Genomic DNA, 21,752 nt, shown 5'->3' with positions numbered 1-21,752 from the left:
ATATTGTCAAAGCACCATCTACACAAACTAAACTACAAGTGCGTCCCTGACACTGTTGTTCACTTTTAAAGAATCAAATCTAAGACTGGAGCTTGATATATGTGTTAGATCACATGCAAATGGGGTCCTCTCTATGGTGATAAAACCAGCCCATCCCAGACTCCGAAGCTGGGAGAGAAGCCCCAGCCCCTAGAGTCCCAGGTGTTCCCATTCTCTGATGAGGACAGAACAGACACCTCACAATGGAGTTTGTGCTTGGCTGGGTGTTCCTGGTTGCCCTTTTAAAAGGTAATTCATGGTGAATGGGAGACACTGAGTATGTGAGTGGATAAGAGTGAGAAACAGTGGATGTGTGACAGTTTCCTGACCAAGATGTCTGGTGTCTGCAGGTGTCCAGTGTGACGTGCAGCTGACGGAGTCTGGACGAGACCTGGTGCAGCCTGGGGGGTCCCTGAGACTCTCCTGTGTAGCCTCTGGATTCACCTTCAGTAGATATGCAATGAGCTGGGTTCGCCAGGTTCCAGGAAAGGGGTGTAGTGGCTCGCATATATTTATGATGATGGAAGTAGCACGTACTACGCAGACTCAGTAAAGGGCCGACTCCCCATCTCCAGAGACAACTCCAAGAACACGCTCTATCTGCAAATGAACAACCTGAAGGCCGAGGACAAGGTCACATATTACTGTGCAAGAGACAGGGTGAGGGGACCTCTCTGGGAGCCCAGACACAAACCTCCCTGCAGGAGGCGATCAGCACCACCGGGGGGCGCACACTATGCATAATTCTGCTTTGTGTTGCCAGGAGGAGGTGAAGATGGAGGTTACAGGCAGCTTTCCTCTCAGGGTCTGGGGCTTCCTGTCCACACAGCAGTTTCTCCAGGGAGCCTCTCTGGACACAGGATTCTGTGTTTACCTATTACCTGTGTGAATTAGATCATTGTTTTCCTAGGAAATCTACCCTAACATGCACAAAGACACAGTTGTTTGCATTGCTTTCTCCTGTCCCTCAACATGAGTGAATTACAGATTTCCTGAGGCACAATAGCTGAACATTTACATGAGTCCCAGATGCACTCCCTGTGCAGCCAGGACCACAAGCTCCCAGAGCTCCCCATTATCTTCACCCAGCCCATGTCCCAATCAAACAACGTGACACTTCCTTCATGGCACTTCGCTACTCAGGACTTTAAATGAGCGACAACTTTATTCACTTCCTCTAAACAAGAGATAAATCTTCTGCATGTATTAGTCAGGATTCCCTCGAGCAACAGAAACCAAAGCTCATTGGTTTCCATGACAAAATATGTTGAGAAGTCCCATGATCTACACTCACAAGTTGGGGAGCCAGGAAAACCAGTGGTATAAGTCTCGCCTGATTCTGAACTAGTGTCTAGTCTCAGAACCTGCAGAGACTATGATGTAACTCTAAGAACAAGGGCAGGAGGAGACCAATGTTCCAGTTCAAACAAGCACATGGGAAGTAAAAATGAGGGAATTCTTCCTCCCTCTGCGTCGGATTCTACTCAGAACTGTGATGGAATGGGTGATGCCCAGGCAGAAAGAAACCATGGATGGAAATGCCAATCTCTTCTGGAAACTCATCACAGACATACACAGAAACAGTTGTGAATCTGGACACCCCCATAACGCAGTCAAGATGACACATAAAGGTAATCATGACAAGTCAACATGCTGTAAATGTCGAGTTCAAAAACTGAAGATTTAGAAGTCCATGCCATCACTGGGGTGGACCCTGGTGGGCATAGCAGTGCTCCTGTGGGGAAGGAGCCCCGAGCCCATAGGGACTGCTGCGGTTTGAGGATCCCCTGGGTCATATCAGGTGGGAAAGTTACCTTCTTGGAGTGCATTTGGGAGACAGGGCATTGCCTCTCATGGGGCAGGAGAGCTGACAGAAACCATTGCACTGCCCTGGTCATTAGCATAGAAGCCTCTGCCGAGAGCAGCTAACTGAACGCGCCCTTCTTGTTCTTCCTCACCATGAACTCCAAGCTCCTAGTGTTCATGCAACTGCCCTTCTGGGATAACCAGCTCCAACCACATCACAGCAACACACTGTCCCGAAGGATCAGTGGGGTCCCTGTCACATTGAGTTCAACAATTTGGTGTATTCAAACCCAGCTAGAGCTCCTGAGATAAAACATAAGAGCCCTAAACTGCCAGGTGTGCCAATGGATTGGACAAAGGCAGGGTGAAGGCCGGGTTCTGAAGGAAGCCTGGGACCCATGAGTACAGATTGTTGTCTCTATGTGAGGGCTTCCTGAACAGGGGTGGCTGGAAACTCCAACTGCAGGGACTAGAGAAGGAGCTGATGCCAATATTTCCTCCCACCAATTATCATGGACAGAATTCAGTGAGCAGCACAACACCCCCCGGTAGATACTGAGCCACTGACACCAAGACATACCCACCTTTCCTTCCTCAGGTGCTTCCTTACTAGGGAAAGAGTGCCTACAACCCAGATCACCATTGCACCCCTCCCTCCAAAGACCACCATATACCCCCACAGGCACCAAGTCTACTGACCATAGAGTGAGGCATTGCTTCACCTCTAGGGGAAATAGGAATTAGCCTCTTTTAATAAGGAGACCAAACTCACCTAGTTAAAACTCACAACACTATGGACAAAGTTGAAAAACTCTCCCCTGGAGGCAAGGAGAACTCTGCAGAGGACTGATCTGAGGGACAGAGCAGCCAATACAAGACAGCACAGTGCACACAGCACATGCAAGAAATGCTTCCAGAATGTCAGGTTGTCAACAGTATGTAAACATTTCTCACAAAAGACACTACTCTAGAAGCAGAAAACATAACAGGATTTTCCTAAAACACTTAAGAAAGAGGAGACATGGGCATACAGAGTGATAGAGGAATTCATGCCAAAAGAAAAAACCATAAAAGGACATTGCCAGGGATATAATTAAAACACATATAAATAATAAGACTCAAACAGAATTTAATACCTATCATAAGGAAACAGAACTTTTAAAAACTATCATAAGAATACTAGCTATGCTTGAGAAAGCCTAGAAGACATGAGGATACCCTGACTACAGATGGAAAAGACCTAAAACCAGGTCAGGCTGAAACTTTTAAAATGCTGTAACCAAGATGTGAACCTGATTGGATATAATGAACTCATGGCAGAAAGAAGCAGAGGAATGAGTAAGTGCCATGGAAGATAAAATTTTGTGAGAAATGAAGCAGGAAAGAAGAGGAAAATTAAAATATTGCATCACATACTTATACTTAGGGAATCCGCAACTCCATAAAGTGTAATAAAATTCTTTTCAAAGGAGTCCCAGAAGAAGAAGAGAGGGAGAAAAAGGGGAGAAGTTTTGTCTGAGTGCATTAGAGTGGAAAATTTCCACTAAATGGTCAAGGAAACAGACGTCCACATCTATGAGTCACAGAGAACTCCCATTAAAATTAGAAAAAAAAGCAGGCCGACACTGAGACATAACATAGTAAAATTCACAAAATACACACATTATAAAAACCCTATAAGCATGAAGACAGAAGAGTTTGCTAACGAATACGGGAAGATAAAAAAAGACTATGGCAGAAGTGTCCACAGAAACCTGCAGGAAAGAAGGGAGTGGCATAATATCCTCACATGTTCAATTGAAAATCAGGCAGTCAATGGGGGAGGAGACAAGATGGCGGAACAACGTGGAAGATTTTTGTGTGTCTCGCGTCCATGAAATACAGCCAGACCAACACTAAACCATCCTACACACCTAGAAAACTGATTGAGGATTAACACAACAATCTGCACAACCTGAACCACAGAATTCAACAAGTACATGGCGTGGAGAGGGGACCTTGGGGAGCACGAAGCTGCAGGAAGGGAGGTGCTTTTGCAGGCGGAGAGAGGACAGAGACTGGGGAGTGGGGGAGAAAACAGGAAAAGCACCCCTCCCCAAAAGCAGCTGGAGAAAACGTGGAAAATTGGAAACAGCCACAGGGACTCAACTAAAAAGGGAGAAAGGAGAGTATGTAAATTCCACTAAGACTGTAAACAAGGAGAGTGCAAAGGCTGCAACTCCACAGCTCGATACCTGGAGGTGCTCTGGTGGGAAGGGAGAATCCCAAGAACAGAGTGGGGCTGGGATGTTCTCAGGCCACATGGGGAGAGGCAGTTGCACTGCTGGAAGGACATTTGGAGGAGACTGCCAAAGCCCTCTGGTCCCAGCAGACCCCGGAAAACGGCCACATTCGCTGGTGCTGGAACAAGGTCGTTTAGGGTGAAGCCTGGTGCCAGACGTGTGTTGTGATTGTCCATAATCCACGAAACGCTGCTGCTACAATCTCTCGTGAACTTTTTCTGGGGTGGGCTGGCACCTGGCCACAGTCTCGGGGCACCGACAACAGGGTCCAGCAAGCGTTCCTAGCTGCAGCCGATATTCGGCCATTGCTCATTCGGACATTGCTTGGTGAGACCCTCCCACAGAGGGGCAGAACAGGTCAAAGCTGTGGTCCTTTGGATATAAGGGACCGGGGAAAACAGCCGCGTCTGTGACAAAACTTGGGAGAGAGGTGTGGCCTGGGGCCTGGTCACGGAGAGTGAAGGAGCGAGAAGTGGACAAGGGCTGAAGACAGAGGATGGGTGCGCGATTGCTGATCCAGGAGAACAGACTGTGTACCTGAGTGCCGCCATTTTCACTTCTCCAGCGCATGTGCATTCGCACCTACAAGCACCGCAACAATCCACCCCAGGAGCCTAAAAGCGCCATCTAGTGGAGAGCGGAGCCATTACACTGAGCCCCACCCAACTGGGCCAACAGGGCTCTTCAGGAACACAAGTCTCACTGCCGCTTACTTTATGGACTATAAAGAGCTACATAGACTGACATCTAGGGAATAACGAAGTAATTTCAGTCCTACTTCAATCTGTTAGCAGGTTCATCGAGTCAATTTTCTTTCTTTTTTTTCTTTTTCTCTTTTACACTTCTTTTCTTTTTCTTGAATGCAGAAACAGAAAAAAATATTTTTATTATCAATTATTATTAAAAATATTTTTCTTTAATTTTTATTACTATATTTTTTATATTTCTGTAATTTTTTTTCAAATTCTATTTTACTTCCATCATTTTCTTTTACTCTACTTCAGTGTATTCCCGTTTTCAAATTTCTAAACAGTTTCCTTTTTACTTTTTCTTTCTTTTTCTTTTTTTCTCTTCTTCGTTTCTGTAGTTTTTCTGGAATACAGAATGTGAAAAAACTTCATTTTATTTTCAATTTTTATTAAAAATATTTTTCTTTAATTTTTTTACTATATTGATTGCTTTTATGTAAATTTTTTCAAATTCTATTTTACTTCCATCATTTTATTTTAGTCTACTACGGTGTATTCACTTCTTGAATTTTCAAATGATTTCCTTTTTTTCCTTTTTGTATCTTTTCTCTCTTTTATGTTTCCTCTCTTTTTTCTAGAATACAGAAAAAGAAAAAAATCACATTTATTTTTAATTTTTTTTTATATTTTTCTTTATTTTTTCTACTATATTCTTTACTTTTCTGTATATTTTTTCAAACTCTATTTTACTCCCATCATCTCATTTTAGTCTACTTCAGTGTATTCATTTTTTCAAATTCTCAGATTATTTCCTTTTTTTTCCTCCCCCTCCCATTTTTTTCTCTAATCTGTCAAACCACTTTCAACACCCAGACCAAAACACACCTAGGATCTAGCATATTCCATTCAATTTGTGTGTGTGTGTTTAATTTTTAATTTTAATATTTCTGTAATTTTATCTTTTAATTTCAATTTTGCGACCTCATTAATTCCTTTTCTCCCTTCAAAATGACAAAACGAAGGAATTCACCCCAAAAGAAAGACCACGAAGAAACGACAGCCAGGGATTTAACAAACACAGAGACAAGCAAGATGTCTGAACCCGAATTTAGAATCACAATAATAAGAATACTAGCTGCAGTCAAAAATAGATTAGAATCCTTTTCTGCAGAGATAAAAGAAGTAAAAAATAGCCAGAATGAAATTTAAAATGCTATAACTGAGCTGCAATCACAGTTGGATGCAGCGGTGGCACGGATGGATGAGGCAGAACAGAGAATCAGGGTTATAGAGGACAACCTTATAGAGAATAATGAAGCAGAAAAAAAGAGGGAGATTAAGGCAAAAGAGCAAGATTTAAGAATTACAGAAACCAGTGACTCATTAAAAAGGAAAAACATGAGAATCATAGGGGTCCCAGAAGTGGAAGAGAGAAATAGGGGTGGAAGGGTTATGTGAGCAAATCATAGCGGAAAACTTTCCTAACCTGGGCAAAGACACAGACATCAAAATTCAGGAAGCACGGAGGACTCCCATTAGACTCAACCAAAACCGACCATCAACAAGGCACATCATAGTCAAATTGACAAAGTACTCAGGCAAGGAGAGAATCATAAAACCAACAGGGAAACAAAGTCCATAACTTACAAGGGAAGACAGATCAGGTTTAGCAGACCTATCCACAGAAATTTGGCAGGCCACAAAGGAGTGGCGGGATGTATTCAGTGTGCTAAATCAGAAAAATATGCAGCCAAGAATTCTGTATCCAGCAAGGATGTCATTCAAAATAGAAGGCGAGATAAAAAGATTCCCATACAAACAAAAATTAAATGAGTTTGTGACCACTAAACCAGCCCTGCAAGAAATTTTAAGGGGGAATCTCTGAGGGGAGAAAACATGAAAATATATCTGTATAAATAAATAAATACCAAAATCAACAAAGGTTAGAAAGACCAAAGAACACCACCATAAACTCCAACTCTACAAGCATCATAATAGCAATAAACTCCTATCTTTCAGTACTCACTCTAAATGTCAATGGACTCAATGACCCAATCAAAAGACATAGGGTAACAGAATGGAGAAGAAAACAAGATCCATCTATATGCTTTTTACAAGAGACCCACTTTAGACCTAAAGATGCCTCCAGATTGAAAATAAGGGGATGGAGAACCATCTATCATGCTAATGTTCAATAAAAGAAAGCCAGAGTAGCCATATTGATATCAGACAATATATCCACCAAGAAGACCTAACAATCGTAAACATTTATGCGCCAACTGTGAGAGCACCCAAATATAGAAATCAATTAGTCACAAACATAAGGAAACTCATCGATAAGAATACCATAATGGTAGGAGACTTCAACACCCCATTCACAACAATGAACAGATCACCTGATCAAAAAATCAACAAGAAAACAATGGCTTTCAATGACACACTGGACCAGAAGGACTTAACAAATATATTCAGAACATTTCATACTAAAGCAACACAATATGCACTCTTCTACAGTGCACATGGATCTTTCTCCAGAATAGACCATATACTGGGACACAAATCAGCCCTAAGTAAGTACACAAAGATCGAGATCATACCATGCATATTTTCAGACCACAATGCCATGAACTCAAAATCTACCAAAGAAAAAATTTGGAAAGGTAACAAATAATTAGAGACTGAAGAACCTACTAAAGAATGCATGGGCTAACCAAGCAGTTAAAGAAGAAATTAAAAAGTATATGGAAGTCAATGAAAATGATAACACCACAACGCAAACCTCTAGGATGCAGCAAAGGCGGTCATAAGAGGAAAGTGTATAGCAATCCAGGCCTTCCTAAAGAAGGAAGAAAGATCTCAGATACACAACCTAACCTTATGACTAAAGAGCTGGAAAAGGAACAGCAAATAAAACCCAAAACCAGCAGAAGGCAGGAAATACTAAAGATTAGAGCAGAAATTAGTGCTATCGAAACCAAAACACAGTAGAACACATCAATGAAACTAAAAGCTGGTGCTTTGAAAGAATTAACAAAATTGATAAACCACTATCCAGTTTGATCAAAAAGAAAAAGGAAAGGACCCATATAAATAAAATCAAAAATGACAGAGGAGGCAAGGGGAAAAATAACAAAAATGAACTACTGGAACCTCATCAAAATCAAAAGTTTCTGCATAGTAAAGGCAACAATCAGCAAAACTAAAATTCAACTGACAGAATGGGAGAAGATATTTGCAAATGACATCTCAGATAAAGAGTTAGTATCCAAAATCTATAAAGAATTTATCAAACTCAACACCCAAAACAAAATCCAGTGAAGAAACGGGAAAACGACATGAATAGACACTTCTCCAAAGAACACATCCTGATGGCCAACCGACACATGAATAAATGCTCCACATCACTCATCATCACGGAAGTGCAAATCAAAACACTAATGAGGTACTACCTGACACATGTCAGAATGGCTAACATTAACAAGTCAGGCAACAACAGACGTTGGCGAGGATGCAGAGAGAGGATCTCTTTTGCATTCTGGGGGGCAATGCAAGTTGGTGCAGCCACTCTGGAAAACTGTATGGAGATTCCTCAAAAAACTAAAAATAGAACTCCCCTATGACCCAGAAATTGCACTACTAGGCATTTATCCAGGGGACACAGGTGTTCTGTTTCAAAGGGACACATGCACCCCCATGTTTATAGCAGCACTATCAACAATAGCCAAAGTATGGAAAGAGCCAAATGTCCATCGATGGATGAATGGATAAAGAAGAAGGGGTAAATATATACAGTGGAGTATTGCTTGGCAATCAAAAAGAGTGAAATCTTGCCATTTGCAACTATATGGATGGAACTGGAGGGTATTATGCTGAGTGAAATGAGTGAGTCAGAGAAAGACAAAACTCATATGACTTCACTCATATGAGGACTTTAAGAGACAAAACAGATGAACATAAGGGAAGGGAAACCAAAATAACATGAAAACATGGAGGGGACAGAGCATAAGAGACTCATAAATATGGAGAACAAACAGAGGGCTACTGGAGGGGTTGTGGGAGGGGGGATGGGCTAAACTGGTAAGGGGCACTAAGGAATCTACTCCTGAAATCATTGTTGCACTATATGCTAACTAATTTGGATGTTAATTTTTAAAACTAAAAATAAATACTAATTAATAATAAAAAAATTAAAATATTTTAAGAGAAAATAATGCGTGATCATGCTGTTGAGGTAAATGTTTCTTAAACATTATGCCGAAGCCTCATTAAGGTAAAAATCCAAAACTGAAAAAAAAAAGAATTCTTCATATTGTCACACCGCCATCCACACAAACTAATGTAGAAGTGCGTCCCTAACCATGTCATTCACTTTTACACAATCAAACCTAAGTCTGGAGCTTGATATATATGTCAGAGGACATGCAAATGGGGCCCTCTCTGTGCTGATAAAACCAACCCAGCCCGACCGTGCAGCTGGGAGACGTGCCCCAGGCCCAGGAGTCCCAGGTGTTCCCATTCTGTGATCAGCACAGAACACACACACCTCACCATGGAGTTTGTGCTGGGCTGGGTGTTCCTGGTTTCTCTTTTAAAAGGTAATTCATGGTGAACGAGGGACACTGACTCTGTGAATAGATATGAGTGAAACAGTGAATGTGTGACAGTTTCCTGACCAACATGTCTTGTGTCTGCAGGTGTCCAGTGTGACGTGCAGCTGGTGGAGTCTGGAGGAGACCTGGTGAAGCCTGGGGGGTCCCTGAGACTCACCTGTGTGGCCTCTGGATTCACCTTCAGTAGCTACTACATGAACTGGGTTCGCCAGGCTCCAGGAAAGGGGCTGCAGTGGGTCGCAGAAATTAGTAGTAGTGGAGGTAGCACATTCTACGCAGACTCCGTGAAGGGCCGATTCACCATCTCCAGAGACGACGCCAAGAACACGCTGTATCTGCAGATGAACAACCTCAAGACCGAGGACACGGCCACATATTACTGTACGAGAGACACGGTGACGGGACCTCACTGGGAGCCCACACACAAACCTCCCTGCAGGAGGGGATCAGCACCACCAGGGGGCGCACACTATGCATAATTCTCCTTTGTGTTCCCAGGAGCAGGTGCAGATGGAGGTTACAGGCAGGTTTCCTGTCAGGGTCTGGGGCTTCCTCTCCACACAGCAGTTTCCCCAGGGAGCCTCCCTGGTTATATGATTCTGTGTTTACCTATTAACTCTCTGAATTAGCTACTGGGTTGTCATAGGGAAACTAGACTAACGTGCACAAAGACACAGTTGTTTGCACTTGCTTACTCTGGTCCCTCAATATGAGTGACTTACAGATTTCCTGAGGCACAACAGCTGCACATTTACAGGATTCCCAGATGGGCTCCCTGTGCAGCCAGGACCACAGGATCCCACAGCTCCTCCTTATCCTCACCCAGCCCTTGTCCCAGTCAAACAACGTGACACTTTCTTCATAGCCCTTTGCTACTCAGGACTTTAAATGAGCTACAGCTTTATTCAATTACTCTAAAGGAGAGACAAACAATCTCCATGTATTAGTCAAGATTCCCCTGAGGAACACAACCCAAATGTCATTGGTTTCCATAACTAAATATGTTGAGAAGACCCATGATCTACTGTCACAAGCTGAAGACCCAGGAAAACCAGTGATGTAATTCTTGTCTGATTCTGACTAGTGTCTAGTCTCAGAACGTGGAGAGCTGATAATGTAACTCTCAGAAAAAGGGCCAGAGGAGACCAATATTCCAGTTCAAACAAGCACATGGGAAGTAAAAATGAGGGAATTCGTCCTCCATCTGCATCAAATTCTATTCACAAACTTAATGGAATGGGTGGTGCCCAGGCAGAAAGAAACCATGGATGGAAATGCCAATCTCTTCTCGAACACATCACAGACATCCACAGAAACAGTGGTGAATCTGGGCACCCATGACGCAGTCAAGATAACCTATAAAGTTAATCATGACAAGTCAACCTCCTGTAAACGTGGAGCTCAAAGACTGAAGATTTAAAAGTCAATCCCATCATTGGGGTGGAGTCTGGTGGGCACAGCAGTGCTCCTGTGGAGGAGGGCAGAGGCCCATAAAGGGAACTGTTGTCTTGGTATTCCCTGGGTCGCATGGGGAGAGAAAATTCCCTTTGTGGAGTGCATTTGGGAGACGGGGCATTGCCTCTCATAGGACAGGAGAGCTGACAGGCACCATTAAAATTCCCTGATCATTAGCAGAGGAGCCTCTTCTGAGAGCAGCTAGCTGGACGCTGCCTTCTGGTTGTTCTCCACCATGCACTCCAAGACCCTAGTGTTCATGCAACTGTCCATCTGGGGTAAGCCAGCTCCAGGCACAGCACATCAAGACCCTCTCCCAGAGGATCAGTGGGTTCCCTGTCATATTGAGTTCACACAATTTGGTGTTTTCAAACCCAGCTAGAGCTCCTGAGATAAAACATAAGAGCCCTGTGCCACCAGATGGGCCGATGGATTGGACGCAGACAGAGTGAAAGCAATTCTGACAGAAGCCTGGGACCCACAAGTGTTCTCTCTGTGTGAGGGCTTCCTGAACAGGGGAGGCTGGGAACTCCAACTCCAGGGACTAGAGAAGGAGCTGATGCCAATATTTCCTCCCACCAATCAGCATGGACAGATTTCACTCAGCAGCACAGCATCCCCAGTGCAAGCTGACCCACTAACACCAAGCTCCACCTACTCCAGCCCCCATCAAGTGCTTGCTTACTAGGAAAGAGTGCCTGGCAACCAGACCACCACTGCACCCCTTCCTCCAAAGACCACCGTAAACCCCCACACGCACCAAGTCAGCTGATCATACAGTGACGCATATCCTCACCTCTAGGGGAGATAGGAATTAGCCTCTTTTAACAAGCAGACCAAACTCACCGAGTTAAAACTCACAACACTGGGGACAAAGTCCAACACTCCCCACTGGAGGCAAGGAGAAAATCTGCAGAGGACTGTCCTGAGGGACAGAGCAGCCAAAACACGACAGCACAGTGCCACGGAACATAAGACAAATGCTTCATGAAGTGTCAGGCCCTGGACAGTATGTGAACACTGCTCAGTAAAGATACTACCCTAGAAGCAGAAAAGATAACAGGATTTTCTAAAACATTTAAGAAGGCAGAGACATAGACAACAACATGATGGAGGAACTCATCCTAAAAGAAAAAATGATAAAAGGTCATTGTGAGGGATATAATTAAAACACATAAACTAATGTGCCTCAAACAGAATTTCTAAAAACTCTCATAATGAAACAGGATTTTCAAAAAGTATCATAAGGATACGAGCTGTGCTTGAGGAAAATATATGAGACTTGAAGGATACGCTTACTGCAAACAGAAAAGACCTAAAAACTAGTCAGGATGAAATTTTAAATGTTGTAACCGAGATGTGAAACTGATTGGATATAATGATCTCAAGGCGGAAAGAAGCAGATGAATGAGGAAGGGACATAGAAGATCAAAGGATGGGGGAAATGAAGCTGGAAAGAAGAGGAAAATTAAAATATTGCATCACAAACGTACACTTAGGGAAATCAGCAACTCCATAAACTGTAATAACATTCTTTTGAAAGGAGTCCCAAAAGAATAAGAGGGAGAAAAAGGGGATACATTTTAGCTGAGTGAATTATAGTGAAAATTTCCACAAGCTGGGGAAGGAAACAGACATCCACATCTAGGAGGCAAAGAGAACACCCATTAAAATAAAAATTAAAATAAAAAGCAGGCCAACACTGAGACATATGATAGGAAACGGCAAAATATCCAGATAAAGAAAAACCATAAAAGCATCAACACAAAAGAAGTTGCTAACTAACAAGGGAAGATTAAAAAAAAAAAAAAAACTATGGCAGATGTCTCTACAGAAACCTTCATGCAAGTAGGGAGTGGCATCATATCCTCAACATGCGCAATTGAAAATTATGCAGCTAAGAATACTTTCTCCAGTAAGGCAATCATTCAGATACAAGGAGTGATAGAATTTCCCAGACAAACAAAAATCCAAGGAGTTCATGGCCTCTAAATCAGCCCTGCAAGAAATTAACGGGGACCCTGTGAGTGGGAAAGGAAGACTAAATGTAACAAAGACTAGAAATAAGCAGAGAAAATCTCCAGAAACAATGACTTTGGAGGTAACACTATGGCACTAAGTTTATATCTATCAATAATTACCGTGAATGTACATGGGCAAAATGCTCCAATCAAAAGACATAGGATAACAGAATGGATAAAAACAAATACAAGATCCTTCTACACACTGCACACGATTGACTCATTTTCAACCTAAAACACCTGTAGATTGAAAGTGAGGGGAGGGTAAACAATGTATCATACTAACGGACGTCAAAATTAAGTTGTAGTACCACACTCATATCACACTACCCAGTTTTCAAACCAAAGTTTGTTACAAGAGATCAGGAAGGCAGTATATCATCATAAAGGGGTCTATCCAACAAGAAGATCTGAAGCTTTAAATATTTATACCCCAAAAATGTAAGCACTGAAATATATAACTCAATTAATAAGAAACATAAAGAAACTCATTGATAATAGACAATAGTAATAATAGAGAACGTTAACACTCCACTTACAACAATGGAAAGACAATTTAAGCTGAAAATCAATAAGGAAACAATGGCTTTGAAAGACACATGGACTGAATGGACTTAACAGACATATTCAGAACATTCCATCCTAAAGCACCAGAATACACATTCTTTTTGAGTGCGCATGGAACATTCTCCAGAACAGATCACATACTATGTCACAAATCAGCCCTCTACAAGTACAAAAATACTGAGATCATTCCATGCGTATTTTCAAACCACAACACTATGAACCTTGAAGTCGACCACAAGAAAAATTTGAGCAACACTGCCAAAACATTAGGTTAAAGAACATTGTAGTAAAAGCTGAATGAGATTTTCAGGAAATTACAGAAGCAATAAAAAATACATGGAAGCAAATGAAAATGAAAACATGCCAGTTCCAAACCATATGGATGCAGCAAAGTTGATGGGAGAGTGAAATATATAGCAGTACAGGCCAAACTCAAGAAAGAAGAAAGGTCCCAAACACACAACCACTTTACAACTAAAGAAACTAGGAAAAGAACAACAAATGAACCCTAAAGCCACCAGGAACAGGTAAACAAAAAAGATTAGAGCAGAAATAAATTATATAGAAACAAAGAAAAACAGTAGAACAGATGAATGAAACTATAAGCTGGTTTGTGTAAGAATAAATAAAAATGATAAACCCATGGGCAGACTTGGCAAAAACAAAAGAGAAGGGACGAAAGTAAATATAATCAGAATTTGAGAGGAGACATCGCGACTGACACCACAGAAATACATCTATGAGACAACAGTTTGGAGATTTATATGCCAACAAATTGGGCAATCTGGAAGAAATGGATAAATTCCCAGAATAATGAAGACTACCTAAACTGAAAAAGGAAGAAATAGAAAACGTGAACAGACTGATAATGAGCAAAGAATTTGAATCATTAATCAAAAATCTACTGACACACAAAAATCCAGGGCCAGATAGGTTCACAGGTGAATTCTACCAGATATTTAACAAGAGTGGAAATAGTCTATTTAAGTAGAATAGAATATTCCTGTCTTCACAAACTGTTCCAAATAATAGAAATGGAAAGAAAACTTCCAAATTCATTCTACAAGATGAGTATGATCACAGTTTTAAAGCAGATTAAACCCCACTAAAAATGAGACTTACAGGCCACTAGCCCTAATGAGCAAGAATACAACAATGGTCAAGAAAATACTTGCAGGGGCGCCTGGGTGGCTCAGTTGGTTAACTGTCCGACTTTGGCTCAGGTCGTAATCTCGCGTTCCGTGAGTTCGAGTCCCGCGCGGGCTCTGTGCTGACAGCTCAGAGCCTGGAGCCTGTTTCAGATTCTGTGTCTCCCTCTCTCTGACCCTCCCCCATTCATGCTCTGTCTCTCCATGTCTCAAAAATAAATAAACGTTAAAAAAAAAAGAAAGAGAATACTTGCAAATTGAATCCACCAATACATTAAAAGGATCCTTTAATGTGACCAGGTGGGATTTATTCCTTGGCTGTAAGGGTGGTTCAATAGTCACAAATAAATCAATGTAATACATACCATCAATCAGAGAAAGGATACGAATGATATGACCCTCTCAATAGATGAAAAAAAAATTTTGACATAGTACAGCATCCTTTCTTGACAAAACCCTCAACAAGGGGTAGAGGAAACACACCTCAACATCATAAAGTCCATACATGAAAACCACACAGCTAATATCCTCAGTGGGGAAAAAAACTTTTTCCTCTACTATCAGGAACACAAGAGGGACGTCCACTCCCATCATTCTATTTAACACAGCAGTGAAAGTATTATCCTCAAAAACAGACAACAAAAATAAATAAATAAATAAATAAATAAATAAATAAATAAATAAAGGCATTCAAGTTAGAAAAGAAGTCAAACATTCCCTCTTCACAGATGACATGACACTGTATATAAAAAACTCAAGACTCCACCAAAATATTGCAAGAACTGATACACAAATTCAGCAAAGTCACAAGATACAGTATCAACATACTGAAATCGGCTGCATTTCTACAAAGCAATAATGAAGAAACAGAAAGAAAAATAAAAAAACTATCCATGCTGTTTACAACTGCGCCAAATATAATAGGATAGCTAAAGAGTTAAAATATCCATAATCTGAAGACTCTAAAAACGGTGAAAGAAACTGAGGATGACACAAAGAAATGGAAACACCTTCATGTTCATGGATTTAAGGAGCAAGTAGTGTTGAAATGTCTCTGCTACACAAAGAAACGGTGGCTTCATGATTATGGATTTCATGCTATATTACAAAGCTGTACTTATCAAGACAGTAAGCTACAAGCACAAAAGAGACACATAGATCAAGAGAACAGAAGAGTAAACCCAGGTATGGACTCACAAATGTATGGCCACCTCATCTTGGATGAAGTAGGAAAGACTATTTAATGGGAAAAAAGACAGCCTTGTCAACAGAGGGTGTGGGAAAACTGGACCAGAACATGCAGAAGAATGAAACTGAACCACTTTCTTACTCCATACACAAAAATAAATCCAAATGGGTGAAAGACCTAAATGTGAGACAGGAGACCATCAAATCCTAGAGGAGAACAGGCAGCAACCTCCTGGACTTGGGACATAGCAACTTCTTACTAGACGTGTCTAGAGAGGCAAGGGAAACAACAGGAAACTTGAACTACTGGGACCTCATCAAAATAAAAACCTTCTGCACAGCTAAAGAAACAATCAACTAATCTAAAAGGCATTCTACAGAAATTAAAAAGGTATTTGCAAGCCACATATCTGATAAAGGCCTACTATCCAAAATTTATAAAAAAAACTTCTCAAACTCAACACCCAAAATACAAAGAATCCAGTGAAGAAATGGTCAGAAGACATGAGGAGATACTTTTCCAAACAAAGCATTCCGATGGCTAACCGACACACGAACATTCGCTCAACATCACTCATCATCAGGGAATTACAAATCAAAACTACAATGAGAGATGACCGCACACCTGTCAGAATGGCTACGATTAACAACTCAGGAAACAACAGATATTGATGAGGATGAGGAGAGAAGGGAACTCTTTTATACTCTTGGTGGGAATGCAAAGTGCCCAGACCATTCCAGAAAACAGTTTAAAAACTAAAAATTAAACAACCTTACCCTCCAGCAATTGCTCTACTAGGAATTCATCCAAAGCATACAAAACTTCTGATTTGAGGAAGTACATGCACCCCAATGTTTACAGCAGCATTAACTATGACAGCCAAACTGAGGAAAGAGACCAAAAGTCCACCATGTGATTAATCTGCTATATGTATAGAATGGCATATTACTCAGTCATAAAAAAGAATGAAATCTTGCCATTTGCAAAGATGTTGATGCAGCTACAGGGCATCATGCTAAGCAAAGTAAGTCAGTCAAAGATGACAAACAACATATGATTTCCTCATATGGGGAATTTAGATCTAGGGGAAGGGGAAAAAGAGCAAGAAATCATAAAGAAAAACCTCTAAGGTTAGAGACCAAACTGAGGGTTGCTGGAGGGCAGGTGTGTGGGGGATGGGATAATGGGTGTTGGGGATTAAGGAGGCCCCGTGTTGTGATGAGTACTGGGTCTTAATCTAAGTGATGAACCAATAAATTCTACTACTGAAATTAATATTACACAATATGTTAACTAACAAATATTTAAACACAAACTTAAAAAATTTAAAAAGTGGGAAAAAGGAAGGAAGAATTGTTGTCACAAATTGTCATGAACATGGAATCTAAGGTGGTGAGTCTAACGTCTTGCATTTACTCATTATATCCCTAACTGATGGTGGACATAAATTAACAAACTCATGAATTTTGACAGCAGTGCCAGGTGGGCTGGAATTCAAACCACAGCTGCCCTTCCCAACTGCCCTGTGCCCACACATCATGGGCAGCTTGTCCAGACACCTGCACAAGAACCCAGGTTTGGCCTCAGCAGGGACCCACATCTGCAGAACTGGAAAGTGTGGACAGTTGACGCTTCCTGAGAAGCTCTGGGTTTCCTTCCCCGACTTGCTGTCTCAGCTCCCTTGTCTTCCTTTCCTGTCTCTTGAAGAGAACCATGTCCCCTGTTAGTGGTTCATGAAAGTGAGGGGCTATATGTTCTATAAACATTCAATATGACAGGTAACATACAAGGGGACAAAAAAAAACCCCATATGATGCAGCCTCTCTCGCGGCTCCTATCACCCAATGTGGTAGAGTACAAATAAACCTAAGTATTCATTTGGTCAAAAATTGCACAGCACGTTGGAAAAGTATTAAGAGATGAGAAGCCTGGAAGAATTCCACAAATGCAGATATGAGCTCCCCTTGGAAGGAAGAAGAAAAATTACAGTCCCAAACACGCAAGAGTAAAATAATTTCAGGAAATGATACAAGAGCTTCAATGCATTCTATTCATGAAGTGTCTAAAATTGGCAATGCAAAAAAAGGATTTTGAGGGTTTCACATAGAATTGCGAAGGAAAAATTGTGTCAAGAACTCAGTTGTGTGCACAGAGCTCAGCGGCTCCTGAGACATATAGAAAGCCCACCACCTGAAAAGGTAAACGTGTTTTTTGACCGCAGGAGCATATCTATCAAATCTGATGAGCAGTGTGGCCAAAGAGACACAGAATAGCAACTCTTGTGAAATTTGAACTTCAATTCCCTATATTTCTACTTAATTTCCATATATTAGGAAAAACCATGCCATGAAAATGATTTGCTAGAGTCTATAAATTTAAAAACAAACGACAAAACTCTAAGTCACCAGAGACCAGATAGGGAACATGTCAACATTGAGAGAAACCAGAAAAAAAAACAAGGCTTTTAGTTACATTGTAAGTCAAGAAATCAGTGGGGTGCCTGGATGGTTGAGTCAGTTAAGTGTCTCACTTCAGCTCAGGTCTCGGTGTCACAATTTGAGGGTTTGAGCCCCGTTGTCAGGCCCTATGATGACAGCTCAGAACCTGGAGCCTGCTTCAGATTCTGTGTCTCCCTCTCTATCTGCTTTTCCCCGCTCACGTTCTGTCTCTCTCTCTCTATCAAGAATAAACATTTAAAAAAAATATTAGTCACAAGCAATCAATCACCAAGAAAGGTAAACTATAGCTAAGAACACAACACCCATAAAAAGAAATGGTATAAATAGACTTTGTGAAAATCAATTCCGCTTATCTGCCCACATGAATACCAATAGTAAGATAAGTTACAGAGTAAGAGACAACATTCACAAATTGCATAACCACCAAGGGACCTGCATCTTGAATATGCTAACAACCCTCAACAGTCAATAGGAAGAAAGGAAACAAACCTCCATAAAACAAGCACAGCCTTGTGTAGTAGACATCCTATCCTTGAGGTTATAGACACATTAGTTACTGACTGGAGAAGACTCTTCACACCATCGACTGTCAGGGAAATTCAAATCAAGAATGCAACAGATGCCCTATACACACATCCCAATGGCTCAGGTATGAACAACTCTGACAACAACATCCACGAGAGAATCCAGCATATGTGGGGCCTCAAACAATGCAGGAAGGATTGACAAACAAACACCAGCTCTGGAAAACCGTTGGCTGTTGCTTATGAAATTATACATGGATGACATAAAAAGGAACCTGGAAATACCACTCCTGAGTATTTGTCCCTGAAGAATGAAATCCCATGCTCAGAAAATAAATGGTGTGTAAATATTTACAGCATCTTTCTTAGTGTTAGAAGCTCAGAATAAGGCAAAAGTCTTTCTAAATATAAAGGAATAAACCAACTACAAAACTTCCATCAATGGGATGCTTTGCCAGAGAACTGTGACACTACTGATGCACACCTGAAATCAGGTGAAACTAAAAGACATGACGTGGAGGGAAGGGCGGGAGTCCCATAATTACAGAGGTGGTGTGACCTGGGACATTCACACAGCCAGACCATGGTGACAGTGGTTTGGTTGGGCATTCCTTATCTCTTTCTTTCCCAAACCACATGATGATATACTCTGCTTCATTTGACAGCACAATGTTCAACCACCCTCTGATGTATGGCGTCTCCACAGACTGAACCCTACAACCTCGGACTCCTCTGAATGGAGAGTAGTTGAGACCATAGTCTGATATGTGTTCTGACAGGAGCTGTTCCCTCCACTGTCCCTGGCTCTGGCTCTCTCCTGCAGGTGAGGGGGAGTAGGTTAGGAATCCTCCACTGAAACCATCTGTCTCCTGCACCTGACTCTCCCACAACATGAGGCCCAGACCTTCGTCCTCACACTTAGCTGGAAATGAAGTCAGTTCTATAGGAACAGATTTGCTCCTTGTATTAGAGGATTACTCCATCTCCCCCTTACCCTGGGCAATACTCTGGGCAAAGGTCTGCAGCTTCAGGGCGTGTCAGGGACAAACAGGATTCCAAACAGTTTGGAAACTGAGGGCTCTGTTTAGGGGTGGCTGGCAGCTTCACTGCCTTGTGGCTTGCTTGTCCTGGTGGCATGAGACTCCTGCCATACAAGTCAGGTCTGGGGTGATCAGGTTCCCAGCATCCCTAGTGGACTGTGCCCAGGGCAGAGCTTCCTTCCTGGGAGTGGGGCTGCCAACAATGAGTGAGTCGCACATCACAGTGGCACCTGCTGGGGCTTGGCCTCAACAGCAAACAGCTTAGGGTCACTGACATCCTTTCCCTCTGGGAAAGAGTCCTCTGAACAGGAGCTAGTCACCGGGAACCCTGTGTATTGGCTACAACAGTCTGGAGGGGAGGTTGCAGCCAGGCTCAGGGGCACATGCCTATAGTCACAGTTACTTGCACTGGAGTTTCTACTTGCTGATCTGGGGTGGGAAAGGAAAACAACATACCTTAGTTCAAATAGTCTAGGTATTCTTTCTGGTAGTATATTTTCTGCAATTGATGCTTCTTCATGGGCTGTATGCCAACTTGGCCATTTGCAGGCACTATAAATACATTATTTGAGTTTTTCTTCAAATTCCAGTTAGTTAATATGCAATGTACTATTACTTTCAGGTGTAAAATATAGTGATTCAAGATTGCAATACAGCACCCAGTGTTCATTATCAGTGCTCCCCTTAATCCCCATCAACTACCTCCCCATCCCTCCACACACCCTCCCCAGGGTAACCATCAGTTTTTCCCCTATAGGTAAGTATCTGTTTCGTGGGGCTTACGTGGTTCCATGGGTTAGGCCCACGACTCTTGATCTGGGCTCTTGTGTTCATCTCATCATTCCTGAGATCCAGCCCCACTTTGGTTTCTGCACTGACAGCACGACGTTTCCTTGGGATTCTCTTCCCATCTGCCTCTACCCCACCTCCCATTCTCTCTCTAAATAAATAAGTGAACATTGAAAAAATCGCCTATTTCTTGGTTTGCCTCTTCTCTCTTATTTGTCCCTTTGCCCATTTGTTGTTTCTTAAATTCTACATATGGATGAAATCATATGTTTGTCTTTCTCTGACTTATTTCCGTAAATATAATACTCTCTAGGCCCATCCCTGTCCTTAACAATAGCTAATGTCATTCATTTTATGGCTGAGAAATATTCCAGTGTGCATGGATGGGGTTATGTAGATATACCACGTATTCTATACCCATTCATCAATCAATGCATACTTCGGCTGGGTTGTTTCCATAGCTGGGCTGTTTGTGACATACCTGCTATAAACATAGAGGTACAATTCCCTTAAATTAGTATTTTTGTATCCTTTGGGTAAATACCTAGTAGTGCATTTGTTCTATCGTAACGTAGTTGTATTTTTAGCTTTCTAAGGAACCTCCATGCTGTTTTCCATAGTGGCTGTGCCAGTGTGCATTCCCACCAGCACCTCCAAAAGGATCCTCTTTCTCTGCATCCTCACCAACACCTGTTGTTTCTTGTGCTGTTGAGTTCAGCCTTTCTGACCAGTGTGAGTTGATAATTCATTGTAGTTTGGATTTCTATTTCCCTGATGAGGAGTGATGTTGACCATCTTTTCATGTGTTTATTGACAATCTGTAGGTCACATTTGGAAAAATGCTTATTCATGTCTTCTGGCCATTTTTTAATAGGATTATTCAGTTCTGGAGTTGAACTTTATACCATATATAGAAACCTTAAAGACTCCACCAAAAAAAACCCCCTAGAACTGGTACAATAAACCTGTAAATTTGTAGCATACAAAATCAACATATAGAAATTTGTTACATTTCTATATACCAATAATGAAGCAGGAGAAAGAGAAATCAAGGAATCTATCCCATTTAAAATTACACCAAAAACCATAATATACTAGAAATAAACCTAAGTAAAGAGGTACAAGATCTGTACT

At 41.6% G+C, this 21,752-nt stretch overlaps 1 pseudogene and 1 gene segment (V, D, J or C); both read left to right on the top strand.

The window, feature by feature from the left end:
- Window positions 1-242: 242 nt before the first annotated feature.
- Window positions 243-4,758, top strand: LOC131518029 (immunoglobulin heavy variable 3-23-like; annotated as a pseudogene).
- Window positions 4,759-9,334: 4,576 nt separating this feature from the next.
- LOC131518028 (immunoglobulin heavy variable 3-23-like) lies at window positions 9,335-9,905 on the top strand. The segment is given in 2 exon segments: window positions 9,335-9,411; window positions 9,511-9,905. Coding segments are annotated over 2 exon segments (441 nt in total).
- Window positions 9,906-21,752: the final 11,847 nt, after the last annotated feature.

The sequence above is a fragment of the Neofelis nebulosa genome, chromosome 7 (genome assembly GCF_028018385.1).
Source record: "Neofelis nebulosa isolate mNeoNeb1 chromosome 7, mNeoNeb1.pri, whole genome shotgun sequence".
Taxonomy (NCBI): domain Eukaryota; kingdom Metazoa; phylum Chordata; class Mammalia; order Carnivora; family Felidae; genus Neofelis; species Neofelis nebulosa.
Note: the sequence above shows the minus strand (reverse complement) of the source record. Positions and strands in the feature narration are given on the sequence as shown.